Source organism: Bos javanicus, chromosome 10 (assembly GCF_032452875.1).
Source record: "Bos javanicus breed banteng chromosome 10, ARS-OSU_banteng_1.0, whole genome shotgun sequence".
Lineage (NCBI taxonomy): Eukaryota > Metazoa > Chordata > Mammalia > Artiodactyla > Bovidae > Bos > Bos javanicus.
Window position 1 is genome coordinate 30031772 of NC_083877.1, and position 16159 is coordinate 30047930.

General features: G+C 36.7%; 1 protein-coding gene across 1 annotated transcript in view; it reads right to left on the reverse strand.

Moving 5' to 3' along the window:
• AQR (aquarius intron-binding spliceosomal factor) overlaps window positions 1-16159 on the reverse strand; it is a 90061-nt gene that overhangs the window by 47626 nt on the left and 26276 nt on the right. The window contains exons 12-17 of the mRNA XM_061430691.1: window positions 14533-14646; window positions 12573-12676; window positions 9792-9894; window positions 7136-7256; window positions 5126-5267; window positions 1800-1978 (exon numbers count right to left, since the gene is read on the reverse strand). Of these exons, the coding sequence (XP_061286675.1) occupies window positions 1800-1978; window positions 5126-5267; window positions 7136-7256; window positions 9792-9894; window positions 12573-12676; window positions 14533-14646 (763 nt within the window). The remainder of the gene's footprint in view (window positions 1-1799; window positions 1979-5125; window positions 5268-7135; window positions 7257-9791; window positions 9895-12572; window positions 12677-14532; window positions 14647-16159) is intronic.

The window sequence follows — 16159 nt, forward strand, 5'->3', positions numbered from 1 at the left end:
ACATTAAAAATACTTGTATTACAATAATCTCAACTCTTTCAACCATTTGCATTTACTCCATCCTGGCTCTGTCTTCTAGATATTTCAGTTTCATTAATTCTGTTTCTATAATTTTAAATGGGGTAATGGAGAAGATAATGACTTGAGCTTCATACTTTCTTGAAGAGACAATGATCTTTTATAGTATTTAGTTTCATTTCCGCAAAACTTTTGTTTTTTACAGGACAATGCTCATTACTGTTTACAGAACTTCTCTCTCATTTTTTATCTTGTTGCTCTATCTGGAACCAATAAAGGGCCTGCATTTTGGCTCTGGCTTCCCAGAAAATACTCTTCTACCCACCATGCCCCTGACTGGGTCCCAACTTCCAGGCCACAGGCGCATACTACCTGAGCTGCGCCTCCTGCCAGATCAGCATTAGACTCTCATAGGAGCGTGAACCTCACTATGGTGCATGCTCCTTATGACAATCTAATGCCTGATGATCTGATTCTGCATTATGCTGAGTCATATAATTATTTCACTATATATCAGAGTGTAATAATAATAGAAATAAAGTACACAATAAATGTTGTGCATTTGAATCATCCCAAAACCATTCCCCTACTCCCATTCATGGAAAACTGTCTTCCACGAAACCTGTCTCTGGTGTCAAAAAGACTGGGGACCACTGCCCCAAATAAATCTCTCATCCCACAATACCCTATTGTTTCCTATCTTGCCCATCAAAATTTATCCATTGTATTTCTCATCTGCCAGAGGTCCATTAAAATAAAAAAATAAGATGACTTGATGGGCTTCTGATTAGCTGTCTCCAAAGTAATGGAAGTAAGGAGTTCCCAAGGGGTTTGGGGTAAAGAGCCTCTTTCCCCCCTTAACATCATAAAGACAGCTTGTCTATATATCTCTACAAAGGGTCTTTGCTTCCCCCCAAGTTTTATTTCCAGGCATCACTAGAACTTCTGGGGTGGCCAATAAGTTACTTCAGTTCATTACCCACTATGTAAAACAGTATTTACTTAATACCTCCTCAAGCTCTAAGGAGCAGTCAACGTTAAGACCTTCCTCAGCAACTGAATGCCTCTCTCACAATTCAGCAATAACGAAAGTATACATTATTATAGACGTATAATATGCCAGACTGGAACAGTTTTGAGGGATACAGGAGTCGTAAAAACAATCTGTCACAAACGCTACCCACTACGGTGGCCATTTGTTAAACATCTGGCCAGCTTTGTTACTGGATTCCTTCAAAATTATTTAACAAATGTTATCATACAGTCCCTGAGGTTATAAACAGCTATATTGAGAGCAGTAATTTCTGAAAACTGATCCGTTAAGGGACCATCCCTTCCTTCTGGCACGCCACAAAGGTAGAAGGAAATAAAGCCCGCCAGCGCCCGTTTCTCCTAACAGGGTAGTAAGAGCTGTCACAGGCAGCTGGGAAGAGAAAAGTGCCAATTTAAATCCATTTACGAGCCATTTCTGACACATTTTAACATGTAAAATGCTCTCCTCTCAGCTCTGCCAACTGCAATTTTAAAAACACTCTGATATACATGCTATTTTATGCTTTTTAGTAAAGTATTAAGGTATTTAATTATTATTCTGTATGATCCTTGGTTTTTACTAGTAATAATTATAAATCAATTGTCATTTTTTAAGCCAAGCTTTTTAAAGATAAAATTTAGTACACTTAAAAGGGCAATATTTAGTATATGTGTTTTTGTTAATGCTGTAAGCAAAAGTCTGTAAAGTAAAAGACAAAAGGTAACCACTTCTTGAAATACAAAATTACCTTCCCACTCGTCTTTGATGTGATCTCTGACGTTCAGATTGATGGTAACGTCCGCACGGACTCGGGTTGGCCAGTTCTCACCTATGTTGGGCTTGGCAACTTCAACCACGGTGAATGCCACAATGGGTTGGGCCATTCGTGCCCAACCACCAAATACCACACCGCCATACTCTGATTGCCTAAAGAGCAGGAGCAGACGATTACTCACACAAAACATAACTTTGCTCAACTTTTAGACAAGTTAAACTCGTAACTAAATACACATGTTTAGCTAGTATTTAAGTCCTAACAATAATATGGAATCTTATTCCTAAACTAAAGAAAAACATATAATTTATATATGTAAGAGCTGAGCCATTTTGTCAAAGAATAAAATTATCCAGCATTTAGTTTTATATTTTTGCCCTTTCTCCCTCTTCAGATAGTTGCTCAGTTGTATCCAACTCTTTGTGAGCCTATGGACTGTAGCCTGCCAGGCTCCTCTGTCCGTGGAATTCTCCAGGCAAGAGTACTGGAATGGGTAGCCATTTCCTTCTCTAAGCGATCTTCCTGATCCAGGGATTAAACCCAGGTCTCCTGCACTGCAGGCAGATTCTTTACCATCTGAGCCATCAGGGAATATTTCTAAAAGTTGTTTCAAAAATTTTTAGAACAAATTAGATTTAAAAAAACTAAAGATAAGCAAATGATACCTACGCAAATGCTTTCTTTAGGGGACAATATTTAAGATATTGAAAAGATATTGCCATGAACGGGAGTAATCAAGGTAGATCTAATAACGAGAACCACTAACATGCAAATACTCATTATTGCTTCTTATACTAGTGCTTTAGCTTTTACATTAAATAGCGTATTTGGGAAATGTGTAATATTAAAAACTGCAGCAACACTCCAATATTGGAAAGTACTACCTAAAATCACATGCTTACCAAGATAAAGAAAATCAATATCCTAAGGCTTTTGTAAATAACAAAAAATTGTAAAACTACATGACATTAAAGAGTGAAACTAATTAAAAATAAAGTTTGCTATTCCAAAGACTTGGTTAGTACTGAAACAGTTTCTAAAAGGCAATGTGTGTGTGTGTGTGTTAGTTGTTCAGGCATGTTCGACTTGGCGATCTCATGGACTCGCCCTCCAGGCTCCTGTCTGTGGAATTCTCTAGGCAAGAATATCGGAGTGGATTGCCATTCCCTTCTCCAGGGGATCTTCCAGACTCAGGAACTGAACCTGGGTCTCCTGCATTTCAAGCAGATTCTTTACCATCTGAGCCACCAAGGAAGCCCCTTAAAAAGGCATTACCTTGAGCATAAAAGCTTCTGTAATAATTTTCTATCACCTTCTCCATTCTTTACAACTTTAATATAGTTGATAGACCATAAAATTCATTCATTGTAAATGTGTAATTCCGTAATTTTCAGTAGATTTATAAAGTTGTTCATTCATCACCACAATCCAATTACAGAATATTTTCATCATGCTTTAAAAGATCCCCCTCATCCACTTTAGTCAATCCTGTTCCTACTCCTAAGCAACCACTAGTCTACTCTCTCCAATTCCTTCCCTCTTTATAAAATCTACCTGCAACACGAGGTATTAAAAGTATAGATTTCTGACCCTCATAAGCACATCCTCTTATACTGCTCACAGCCTGAAAGTATGATTAGAACTGTGTAATGAGTAACAATGCCTCTACTACTTTTCCTCCTTCAAGACATGAAACAGAAAGAAGACCCACCCTTTTAGACCTCATTATTTTTAACAGTTTTCAATGATGGGCAGAAAAATAAATTTTTCAAAATTTAGAAAAACTTATTATCAGAAGTTATCTCCAAAAAGACATATGTTCTACTCATAGAAAATAATGTAAGCTAAAAAAATTACTTTATTAATAAACCATAAGAACTGTAAGTATTTATTACTTTATTTGGCATTTAAGTAAAGTATAAGTGCATTCTACTTGATGAACTGCTAGCTATAAAGTCCCTACTTTGCAAAATGATCAAAATTTGGTCCAGAATCTGAACATATAAGTGTAAGGTAACCATAAATTGTAAGGCAGCTTTCTGATCAAGCACTCCCCCGGGGTCCAAACAATGGGCAGTGATTTCAGCAAAGCTGTGGGCAGAGATGATCAGCCAGAGAGTATACAAATCTCACAGTGCTGGCCTGCCCACTGACTCAACTGATTATTAAGTCAAAAATACTTTATGCTGTGTTTTACAATCTCACCCAGAATAACTTTCCACATAATGATTAATTAAAAAATAGAACTGTGTATGAAATAAAATATGGAAATGAAAAAAAAAGGATCATAATCACAGTGTCCATGCAGCTCTCTGTAATTAGTCAGGAGAGAAGCCTGGAAGATACCTGAATCAGTTCACATTTAAAACACATTAAGCTTTTCACAAAGAATGCAGTATAATTATATATATATATATATATGTCTGCATGGGATGACACTCATGTGATGAAAAATTCATTTTATAGAATTCTTTTACTCGTTTTCAGTCATTTGTGATATGTAACTTATTGCCGGTAACAATTTCATACTTCAAATGAAACAGTGAATGAAGGGCATTTACCCAAAGTCAGTCATGTCTGAAAAGCAAAACTAACCATCACAAATCTTATAATGCAGAACTGCCTATAACAGAATGACAGGCTTTTCCTAGCTAAAGGAGTTCCAGATGTAAGCTAGCAGGTGGAAAGTTGAGTTTGGGCCAGAAAAGTTCCTCAAATAATGGAACCTACTCAACAGGCCCTAAAAGTGAGGGCTGACGATTCCGTCTCTTCAAGGCAACCTATGGAGGGAGGGCCAGGGAAGATTTTCCAACAGTCTGCTCTGTGCAATATTCAGCTATGCCCCTCATCTCCTGCCAGGTCCTTTAGAGAGGCTGACCGAGACTAGTGGTGACAGCCGCAAGAGCAGTTGGGGTAACAGAATACCCCTTTATCATAAGCTTCTTCCAGGACTTAAACTGCCCTGCCTAGTACACGCCTGCTGGCCAGCCCATCCCCTCCCCTCTTTACCCTTTTACTATCGTCTGACTTACTCCCACTCCCACCCCACCTCCCAGAGCAGTGATCTCTCCTCCCTTTCCCTCAGTCTCACTCCCAAGTACCCAGAAACATATTTTCTATTTTAGTATTTTGGATATATCTAATTCACATTAGATAATTTCTCAAAGAATAAATATTTCATATTTTAAAGTGCATCTTCACCAGATGTATTATTTCCAAATACATGTGTGAGGTTTCTGACAGAAGTATGTCAGCCACTGTTTGCATCTCTTTGTTGCAAGTGGAACCAATTTACTAACCATGGCTTCATTCTGCTGACACTATCCTCGATGTCTTGCCTAATTTCATAAGTTGATTCTAAGCGGAAGAGATTGAAGTTCCTTAGGAGGTAATCATGAAGGGTCAAAAACTGCAAATTCAACTTGGGAAGAGCAAGACAACCTGAAAAGGAAAATAACATACATATTGAATTTTTCTTTTTTTTAACATTATTAAATTAGGTTCTTAACAAATTTGTGGTGCCTTTAAAGAAGGCACCTTTAAATTAAGAACCTAATTTAATAATATTTAAAATAGAGCATATTTGAAAAGGTCTTATTTTTGTTTCCATACAGAAACTGAAACCAAGTTAATGAATGCCATATATTAAGATTGGGAATAAGGATGAATTTCATTAATATATGTAGTCTGTACATCTATGACTCATATGCAAACAGTACTTCTAAACAGTGTTTAAAGATACTTAAAAGAACTGACACAAGTGGTCTAAAAAATTCTTTCCTTACCACCTAATTTACATTTGGCAAATCTCAAAGGAAATAATGCTACCATAAACACAGCCCATGACCAAATTTACCAAGGAAACTGAATTAGCATATTATATTACACAACTCTATCTTCAGTGATCACCACTGTGTTCTGAACCTTTGCCTTTCTGATAGACTTTAAGGATAAGGCATTGACTTTATGTTATTCCTGGAATTCCTTTCCTTCTCTGACAATGTTAATGAATACAATTTTTTCCATTACCCTCATGTAACACTATTTACCTTGGATAATAAATAACCAAGCACTCAGCACTTACATCAAAAGGTCAAAAAAGAACCCCAAAATACATTTACAGTGACATAACTAAAGTTACACTTATAGCATTATTCGGTCTCCTTAAAACACAGCTTTATGGGCACATTTTATACAGCATGATGCACACACACACACACACACACACACATACCACTATTCACTAGGGAATGCTTAAGTTTAATAAATTCTTAATGCTAAGCATTCAAAACACTGAATAGTTTCTAGCTTCTACAGTTGCACTTGAGGGTACCAGAAAATTACCCTAATGTATGAAGAGTACATCATGAGAAATGCTGGGCTGGATGAAGCACAAGCTGGAATCAAGATTGCTGGGAGACATATCAATAACCTCAGATATGTAGATGACACCACCCTTATGGCAGAAAGCGAAAAAGTACTAAAGAACCTCTTGATGAAAGTGAAAGAGGAGAGTCAAAAAGTTGGCTTAAAACTCAACATTCAGAAAACGAAGATCATGGCATCTGGTTCTGTCACTTTATGGCAAATAGCTGGGGAAACAATGGAAACAGTGACAGACTTTATTCTTTTGAGCTCCAAAATCACTCCAGATGGTGACTGCAGCCCCGAAATTAAAAGACGCTTGTTCTTTGGAAAAAAAATTATGACCAACCAAGATAGCATATTAAAATGCAGAGACATTACTTTGCCAATAAAGGTCTGTCTAGTCAAAGCTATGGTTTTTCCAGTAGTCTTTTATGGATGTGAGAGTTGGACTATAAAGAAAGCAGAGCACCAAAGAGTTGATGCTTTTGAACTGTGGTGTTGGATAAGACTCTTGAGGGTCCCTTGGACTGCAAGGAGTTCCAACCAGTCCATCCTAAAGGAAATCAGTCCTGAATATTCATTGGAAGGACTGATGCTGAAGCTGAAACTCCAATACTTTGGTCATCTAATGTGAAGAACTGACTCATTTGAAAAGACCCTGATGCTGGGAAAAATTGAAGGCAGGAGAAGGGGACGACAGAAGATGAGATGGTTGGATGGCATCACCGACTCGATGGACATGCATTTGAGTAAACTCTGGGAGATGGCAATGGACAGGGAGGCCTGGAGTGCTGCAGTCCATGGGGTAGTGAAGAGTCGGACTCAACTGAGAGACTGAACTGAACTGACTGATATAGCAAATAGAAGTATGTTCAGGTAGATATGATGACTTCTACACTAACTTTCATGTTACATCTGAATGCTGTACTTCATTACCATACCTTCCCCAGAATAGTATTCAGTTGGGACAATATTTTCATCCCATATGATCTTCTCAGTTGGATACAGAGGCATCTGGTTCAACTGCTGAATCTGAGAAATTCGACGCTCATGACGAGACACCTAAAAGAAACAAGTTTAGGAAGAAAGTCAGAAACATCTTTCTTTAATCAAAATAACTTATTAAAAAATTCTCCATGAAGTATGGAATGAGACATTTCATATTTTTCATAAAACTTAACAAGAGATGCTTTTTCCTTTTTCCACGTTCTCCATAAATCAAATACGAAAGAGGTACTGATTGTGATGAACTTTGGAATTTGGCAGATCTGAGTTTAACTCCCAGCACCTCTACTTACGGGCTCTGTGGATACTGGGCAAGTTACTGCAAACTCCCTGATTTTAATTTCCTTTTCAGTAAAACAGATTAACTCCCCTCTTAGGTTTCCTATAAAAATGAAATGAAATCCTGTAAAATAGTGTCAGAGAGCTCGGCACATGCCGAGACCTTAAAAAAGATAATGCTATAGCACACGGCACTCATTAATGGAAGAACAAAATGGGGGCCCTAAGTCCTAGTTATGGTTTTCATTCTTGTACTAACTGGTTAAACAATCTGGGTAAGTTTAGTAATAACTTGGCTTCAGTAGTCTTTGTAAAATGAGAATGAGAGAGCTGGACTTAATGATCTCTATGTACCCCTCCACTGTTAATATTTTAGAGATCTATCTCAAATATAGAAATAAGTGTGTTACCTAGTTAAGAGATACTAAAATAATATTTGAAAAATGTGTCACATTCTTTTCAGTAAAGATAGTATTGTTTTAGAAAAGAAGACACTGTACTACCATGTAAAGAATATGCATATTCTAACTTTTTAATCATAATTTGGTTGGCTATTAGTAGAATTCAAAGCCTGTGAAAATCTTTTAAGAGAGGGAGAAAATGAAAGATAATGATATCGCACTATAAATTTTTAAAACTGTTTTCTTTTCACATAACTATTTACATTTTAAGGATGAAATTTTAGCTGTAAGACCCTAAAAGGCATAGACAGGATCAATTTTATACTCAAATCTATTTTCCATTAGAAAGGTTCCTGGAAAAATCTTCATTTCTTTCTACAGTAAGGATTTATTATTAATCTCCAAAACCTGACTTACCAGAGAAGATTTTACATTGTCAGAAAATAGGACAAGGAATTTTTAGAAAGCACTTCCAGTCAGAGACAATGAAAAGTGATTTGTAAGAAGGCAGGCAAAGAAAGTGACCCAAGACACACAATTCATCCAAGTGAGTATATGGATAAAAAGTAGTTTCCATACTTGGTTAATTTAAAACCCTTCCCAAGAATTTCTCTCCAAATGGCATTAAACACCTGTCACCAGGCTTAAAACACCTGCTACCAATAGTTTCCTGTTACTACCCAAAAACAAGCATATCATCTTCCTCTTTACAGTAAGGAACTGTGTTTTAAACCTTATATTAGCTTGAAATATATCTCAAAACCATTTGCCTATTATTATGTATAAAAAAAAGATATATACAACACATCTCTATGCAGTGAAAGTTTATATAGGTATAAAAATATGTTTGAAACATACAAAAGACAACTCATTCTTATAGTAATCAGGAAACAGAATTAAAATAAGCTTTTTAAAAAAAAAAAAACAAAAACCATGAGACTCCATTCAGGAGCCACTTTAGGCATTACTGATGCATGAGACTGGCAAAACTGGGAAACTCATAACGTCCAATGCTGAAAAGAGCTTAAGGAGACAGACTCTGACACACTGTTGATGGGAACACACAGCTTCTGAAGGACAGTTAGACTACATCTTTTATCTTTTAAATAAGCACATGCTTCAGTCAAATAATTTCACTTCTAGGCACCTCTCCTAAAGGCCCACATCTGAGCACAAAGGGGCCTATATCAAGACTGCATCATTATTTGTAAGAGTGAACACTGCAAACAGCCTAGATCCTCATGGTAGGGTACAGTTAAATAATCATCCTCTTTAGGAAATATTTCATGGAAGTTTAAAACATAAGGTATATCCATTTCCCTCAAGTTTGCTATGAATCTAAAACTGCACTAAAAAAATAAAACTTTACAAAAGGCTTGAGTTAATGCTCAAACTAATACTCATTTCCCAAAATGACTGAGGAAGTGATAATTTTCTCTATTTCTAAACATTCATGAATTCTCTAGTGATAAAGGTATGGTTTAATATTCGAGGTGCTATATTTAAGTAATAATGTTAAAAATAAACAGATAAATGATATGAATACATATATTATCCATGTATGTGTGTTTGTGTAAATGTAAACTGTGATCACTTAAAGGCAGAAGTGCTGTCGGTCATCTCTGTATCCCCAAGGTCTTTAATCCAGTGCTTGACATAGATGTTGCTCATAAATGTCTGCATGGAATGAATCCACACCAGAAATCAGTTTTAAGAGGTAAGAGACTTGAAAAAAGTAATCTAAGAGATGAAAAAGAAATCTGACAAAGTCAAATGCTGATATGATCCAAACCAGGTAAAAGAATCAACCAATTTTTTAGCCCAGAAAAAAAATCTCTACCAACCTACATCTTTAAGAATGATTCAAAAAGGTAGGAAAAACACGCATAATTCAAGGAACACTAATATTTACCAACAATTCTAGAAGAAACCCTTTATCAAAAGTCGTGTCTTCAGCTTTAGGAAGGGTTGGTAACAAGCAGAGGTATGATGCCACCTGGTGGAGGGTATTGGAACTGCAGAATAAAAATATTGAGATCAGAATATTGTCTTATAACTTCACTTTTGAAAAGTAATTTTACAGGCTGCTTGAAAAGTTTTACCTAGAAAATATAATCCTATGACACAGCAACAAATATATGAAATCATATATGAATATTAAACCTCTAATACAGACTTCTCAAAGTCTTCTGCAAACCTCTCATAGTCCCTAGATCTTTTCAGGGAGGTTTCAAGGACATTTTTTCATATCAATACCAAGACATTATTTGGGCTTTTTCTCACTGTCTTTACATGTATAGTGACAGTGCAAATGTGACGGTGGGTAAAACTGGCGGCCTGGATCAAGGAAGTGGCACCATCCAGTGCTGTAAGAAGTGATCATGGCATTCCTGTTGCCATAGTCATTTTTTTAAAAAAGTGAAAGTGAAGTTGCTCAGTCGTGTCCGACTCTTTGCGACCCCGTGGACTATAACCCACCAGGCTCCTCCGTCCATGGGATTCTCCAGGCAAGAATACTGGAGTGGGTTGCCATTTCCTTCTCTAGAGGATCTTCCTGACCCAGGGATCAAACCCAGGTCTCCCACATTATGGGCAGATGCTTTAACCTCTGAGCCACCACTCTGGCTCTTTTTAAAAAAGTCAATTTTAAAAATGTCCATGATGAAACAGCAAAGATTTATTAATGTTATTAAATGTGGACTTAATTATCTGTTTTTTAGAAATTCTTTGCAACAGAACAGGAAGTACATACTTTGTACACGCTTTTTACTTGAAAGAATGACTGACAACTATGGTTATTCAGATCTGAATAAGGGCAAAAAATCTGACTTCCCTGGTGGCTCAGATGGTAAAGCGTCTGTCTACAATGAGGGAGACCTGGGTTCGATCCCTGGGTCGGGAAGATTCCCTGGAGAAAGAAATGGCAACCCACTCCAGTACTCTTGCCTAGAAAATCCCATGGACGGAGGAGCCTGCTGCAGGCTACTGCCCATGGGGTCGCAAAGAGTCGGACACGACTGAGCGACTTCACTTTCACTTTCTTTCACTTTCAGAAAATCTGAACAATAATAAACCTGTCACTTCAATGAAAATAACAGTTTTGACAACTATGAATAAAGCTACTATATAAGTCTCTGGACAGATTTTTCTGTAAATCTAAGTTTCCATTTCTCTTGGGTATGTCTGAGAACACTAGATCACACAGTAAGTGCATGCTAAACTGTGTAAGCAACTATCAAATGTTTCCCGAAGTGGCACGACCACTTTGAATTCTCGTCAGCAATATATAAGAACTGCAATTGTTCCACATCTTTGTTAAGACTCAGTACCTTGTTGCTTTTATAAACGATTCTAATAGGTCTGTAATGGTATCTCATTTTGGTTTAAGTTTGCTTTTCCCTAATAACTAATAATGCCAAATGATACTAGTACCTTTCTATAGACTCACTGAAATCTACATATCTTCTTTGGTGAAGTACCTGCTCAAATCTACAGCCATTAAGTTGTCTTCTTGTTACTAAGACATCTGGATACTAGTCCATTATCAGATATGAATTTAGCCAGTATTTTCTCCCAGTATGGGGCTTCTCTTTTCATCCTCTTAACAATGTCTTTCAAATGGAAATTTCAAATTTTGACCAAGTCCAGTTATCAATCTTTTCCCTTTATGGACTGTGCTTTGGTATCTATGGAAAACTTTGTACAAAGCACAATGACAAAGATTTTCTCCTATACTTCTTGTTAAGTTTTAATTGTGATATTTAAGTCTATGATTTATTTTGAGTTAATCTGTGTATATGATATGAGGAATTGGTCAAGTTTCATAGTTTGCATATGGATGTCCAATTGTTCTGGCACCACTGCTGAAATTAGCCTTTTCCCATTGAGTTGACTTGTCACCTGAGTCAAAAACCAATTAATCATATATTTGTGGTCTATTTCACTCGACTCTGTTTCAGTGATCTACGTCTACCTTGTTTTCAATACCATAATGTCTTGACTACTGTGAATTTATAGTAAGTTTTGAAGTGAGGTAGTAGAAATTCTCTAACTTTGTTTTTTTTAAAAATGGTTTTGACTATCTTAGTTCCTTTGCCTTTCCATATTCGTTTTAGAGAAAGCTTGGCAATTTCTATAAAATTTCCTGCTGAGATTTTGACTGGAACACACTTATATCTATAGATGAATTTGGGTAGAATTCGTATCTTAGCTGAGTCCTCATTACAAGACCAAAAAAGTTCTACATGCATGAAGATGAATGCTATCTACACTTGAAGTGATCAATTTCATAATAAATATAAATATTAAATCATTACATTATATATATGAAACTAATATAATGTTTTATGTCAATTACTCCTCAAAAAAGAAAAATTAGGGCTCAGAAATCAGACAACCAACTACTTAGGTTCAAACCTGATGACCTAGGAAAACTGTATAAGTTATAAAAAATATAAAAAAGAAAGATATGACAAAGAAAAAAAATTTTTTTAAGACAAAAATATAAATTTTACAAAAAAGAGAGATGTATAATTATATTTAAGTGACCCAAAGATAAGAAAAGCTAGAGAGAAGCTAGTTTTAACTGTCAATAAATGGTAGTGCAACAAATAATATCACCTAAAGCAGTGCAAAAATAACTAAAAGCAAATAAAGAAAATTAAAATCCAGTCGTCCTTTCATACTGCCTTACCTAAGAGGTCCAAAAAACTTGACCAAGGATTCCCGAGTATCTACTTCTGCCACATTTGAGAGAGCAAAATCATAGAGCTCAGGGAAATGTGCAAAAGCAGCTCTCTAGAAAAGAACAGGAAAAAAAAAATTAATGCCTACATATAACAACTTACTGCACAACAGAAAAAATATTTAAAAAAAATATTAATGCACTTCTCTTTCTTATATGCTTCTCAAATGTGACCTCTGCCTTGTTCAAAAGCACTAAATACAATGGGAAAAGAAAACAGAATTGTTCCAGCAAGAGTGTAAAACCAGAGTCAATGTTCAGTTTTTGATTTCTAAAGTCACATTTTGAATATACATGATAAGACCCAGGAAGGCCAGCTTCACTGACAGGAAACAACAAAAAACAGAACAAAACACTTCATTATTAAGAACTGGCTTAAAAAAATAAATAAAATAAAGAACTGGCTTAACAAAACTAAAAGGAAGTCTCAAGGGCAACTCCCACTGAAGAGGTATCTGAGGGAGGGGCCTACAGCTTAGTGTGCATGCACCCTGCTTGACTTTGGAACTCAGGAAAGAGAGGCCCTCCCAGGGTAACACTTCCAATCAACATGGGGTAAGCTGCAAGAAAACAGAAAAAGCAGCATTATGCTGATTTGATTAAGTTGTGAGAGGTAACATCTCTAGTCCTCCTTAATGCCAAGGTAAAAGTTCCACAAGTTTTTAAGTCCCCTGTAGAGGATTGCACAAAAGCTTGCCAAGATTATGGATAACGGCCTGCCATGAGATTACCATAGACAATGGCAAAATGACCCTGCACCAAGCCTGCAAGTGAGTTCCCCAAGCTAGAAGATGAAGCAGTCAGCTCCCAGGAGGACTCCGGCACCATCAAGATCAAGCACTGGGACCCTGTCAGTAGGCTGACAACCAGCCTCCAAGAGACCAATCATTGAGCCTTGCCAGTGCCAAGAGAACAGCACACACCACACCAGCCATGGTCACTTCTAGGGCAGAGGCAGAGGAACAAAAACACTAATCCTCTGAGAAAAGCAGGAAAAGATATCTGAGTTGGGACTGTGTGCAGGAAGAGCAATGACCTTGAGAGACAGTGGACCTGATGGTGAAAGATAATCTGAACTTAAGTTTGGCTGTGTCTGTACAGGTTCCCTGCCCTCCTCCCCGCAAAAGACTCTTTAAAAGGTTAGGATCTCAATTACTTTAAATTGAGAAATAAAAGTCTCTTTCTGCCACCAGAGGAAATGGAGTTCAAGAGCAAAATGAGCTCAGTAATAAAAACAAAGGTACTTTTAGGGCATATCTGAGCTGCATTGGTAAATTTCAGTACCATTACATGCCTTTATCTTTAAAATGTATGAAGTATGCACATCTACTTTGTCAAGTTGAAATACTCTTTCATAAAATAAAGTTGATATTTAAATGTACCAAGTTTGCCCAATAACTAATATTTTTTGACTGTCAAATATCAATATACTGATTCTCAAGACTGAGGACTATAAAAGAAAACTTTCTTTTTCATAAATCCATCAGAATTAGCAATATTTTAAAAATTCAAGATGAGCATACTATTAAATAAGTACCTTTCCTATTTGTACTATAAAGCTAAAAAGCTAAGTCACTTCAGTCGTGTCCGATTCTGTGTGACCCCACAGACTGCAGCCCACCAGGCTCCTCTGTCCCTGGGATTCTCCAGGCAAGAACACTGGAGTGGGTTGCCATTTCCTTCTCCAATGCATGAAAGTGAAAAGTGAAAGTGAAGTCGCTCAGTCGTGTCTGACTCTTCGAGACCCCATGGATTGCAGCCAACCAGGCTCCTCCGTCCATGGGGTTTTCCAGGCAAAAGTACTGGAGTGGGGTGCCATTGCCTTCTCCATTTGTACTATATAAAACCTAAATTATTTATGACACAACTTCATGGAACAGATGCAAAGGCTATAATGCATTTCACTTACCTGGAGAGAAGTGATTCTATCATAGTGAATAGTTGTCATCTCATTCTCTGTCAGAGCGTTTCCAGTCTGGTCGTTAATCTCAAAACCAGTATAGAACTTAAGCATGTCCAAGAGCTGAAAGGAGACACTTAAATTAACAAACTGTGCAAACATGAGAGCAAGAAGGCCGAAACAGACACTATTAAAAATAATAAATAAGTCCACATACCTTCTTAGAGGTACCAAAAAGCTTTGGAATGTAAACACTACAGCAAACATTTCAGAACATGTACAAATGTTTTATTTAGGTGAGAATAAAGTACACACAGTGAATAAATTGTTAAGTCTATCTCATATACTTGGTCTACTTCTACAGGGAAGAACTTAAAACTGCAATCCCAATACTAAAGAAACATTAAGGAACTAATCAAAGGAAGTCAACCATTTTAATGGAAAAAAAAAACCTCTCTACATCACTGTAAATATATAGACCCATACAATTAGCAGGAACTCCTGAGGGTTTATGCCACTCAGAATTTTCTGATGAGAATTTTGCAATTCACAATTAGTGATACTCTTCTCTATATTGAAAAAAAATAGCAAGGTAGGAGGAAAAGCTAAGTTATTCGTTCCTCTCTTCAGTCTCCATGGCCATCAAGCCCTTTCTTTGGCTTAGTTCCTGCGACTGCTGAAGGCCTCCTTTCCCCCTGTGATGGCAGCATCAACAGAATTTGGGGCTGCATCTGCCCCCCATTTTTATTATTCTTAATTCTAACCTATAGCAGATCAGATATTAGGATTTTTTTAAATCAAAGTTTTATCGGAGTATGGTTGATTTACAATGTTGTGTTAGTTTTGGCTATCCAGCAAAGTGAATCAGTTATACATGCACATACATTCACTCTTTTTAGATTCTTTTCCCAAATAGGTCATAACTGAGTACCAAGTAGAGTGTTCTGTGCTGTATAGTAAGTTCTTATTAGTTATACCCAGTAGTGTGTATATGGCAGTCCCATCTCCCAATTTATTCCCCCTCCCCAATATTAGGATTACTTAATGTATTTTAATACATGCAACCAATCACTGGGTAAAATTTAGTATGAGAATAGGAAAAGAAGGAATGCTCACAGACACCAGATAAGAGTTTTTAGGAGAGTATGTAAATATATACAAAAATTTTATCTCCAGCTGTGACCACACCAAAGGCAAGTGTTAGAAGTTTGTTAGAAGACTTTTCTTCTGGATGACATTATAGGAAATGGGAAACCCTACTACTCTGTCTTCCTACACAAAGCAGTAAACCAAATGCACTTGCCTTTCAACCCAAGGCAGCAGATGAAGCATATGCACACTTCCACTTTACCAACCGCCCCGTCACCATCACCTCATGGAAAGAGAGCCATGACATTAGGCTCTTTGCTAATATTTAATGACATTAAATCACTTCGCTTGAAATTAATGCTTATCATCTATTTATAGTCCACAGTAGTCACTGACACAGAATCAAAATATATGAGCATGTAGAACTATATCATGCATAATTTAGCCCAATGATAACATCACATATTAACAAAAGTTTTATTTGAATTAACGATCCCCCTCAAACTTAATAATGCTTAATTGTTTTACTGTTTAATTAATAAAATGA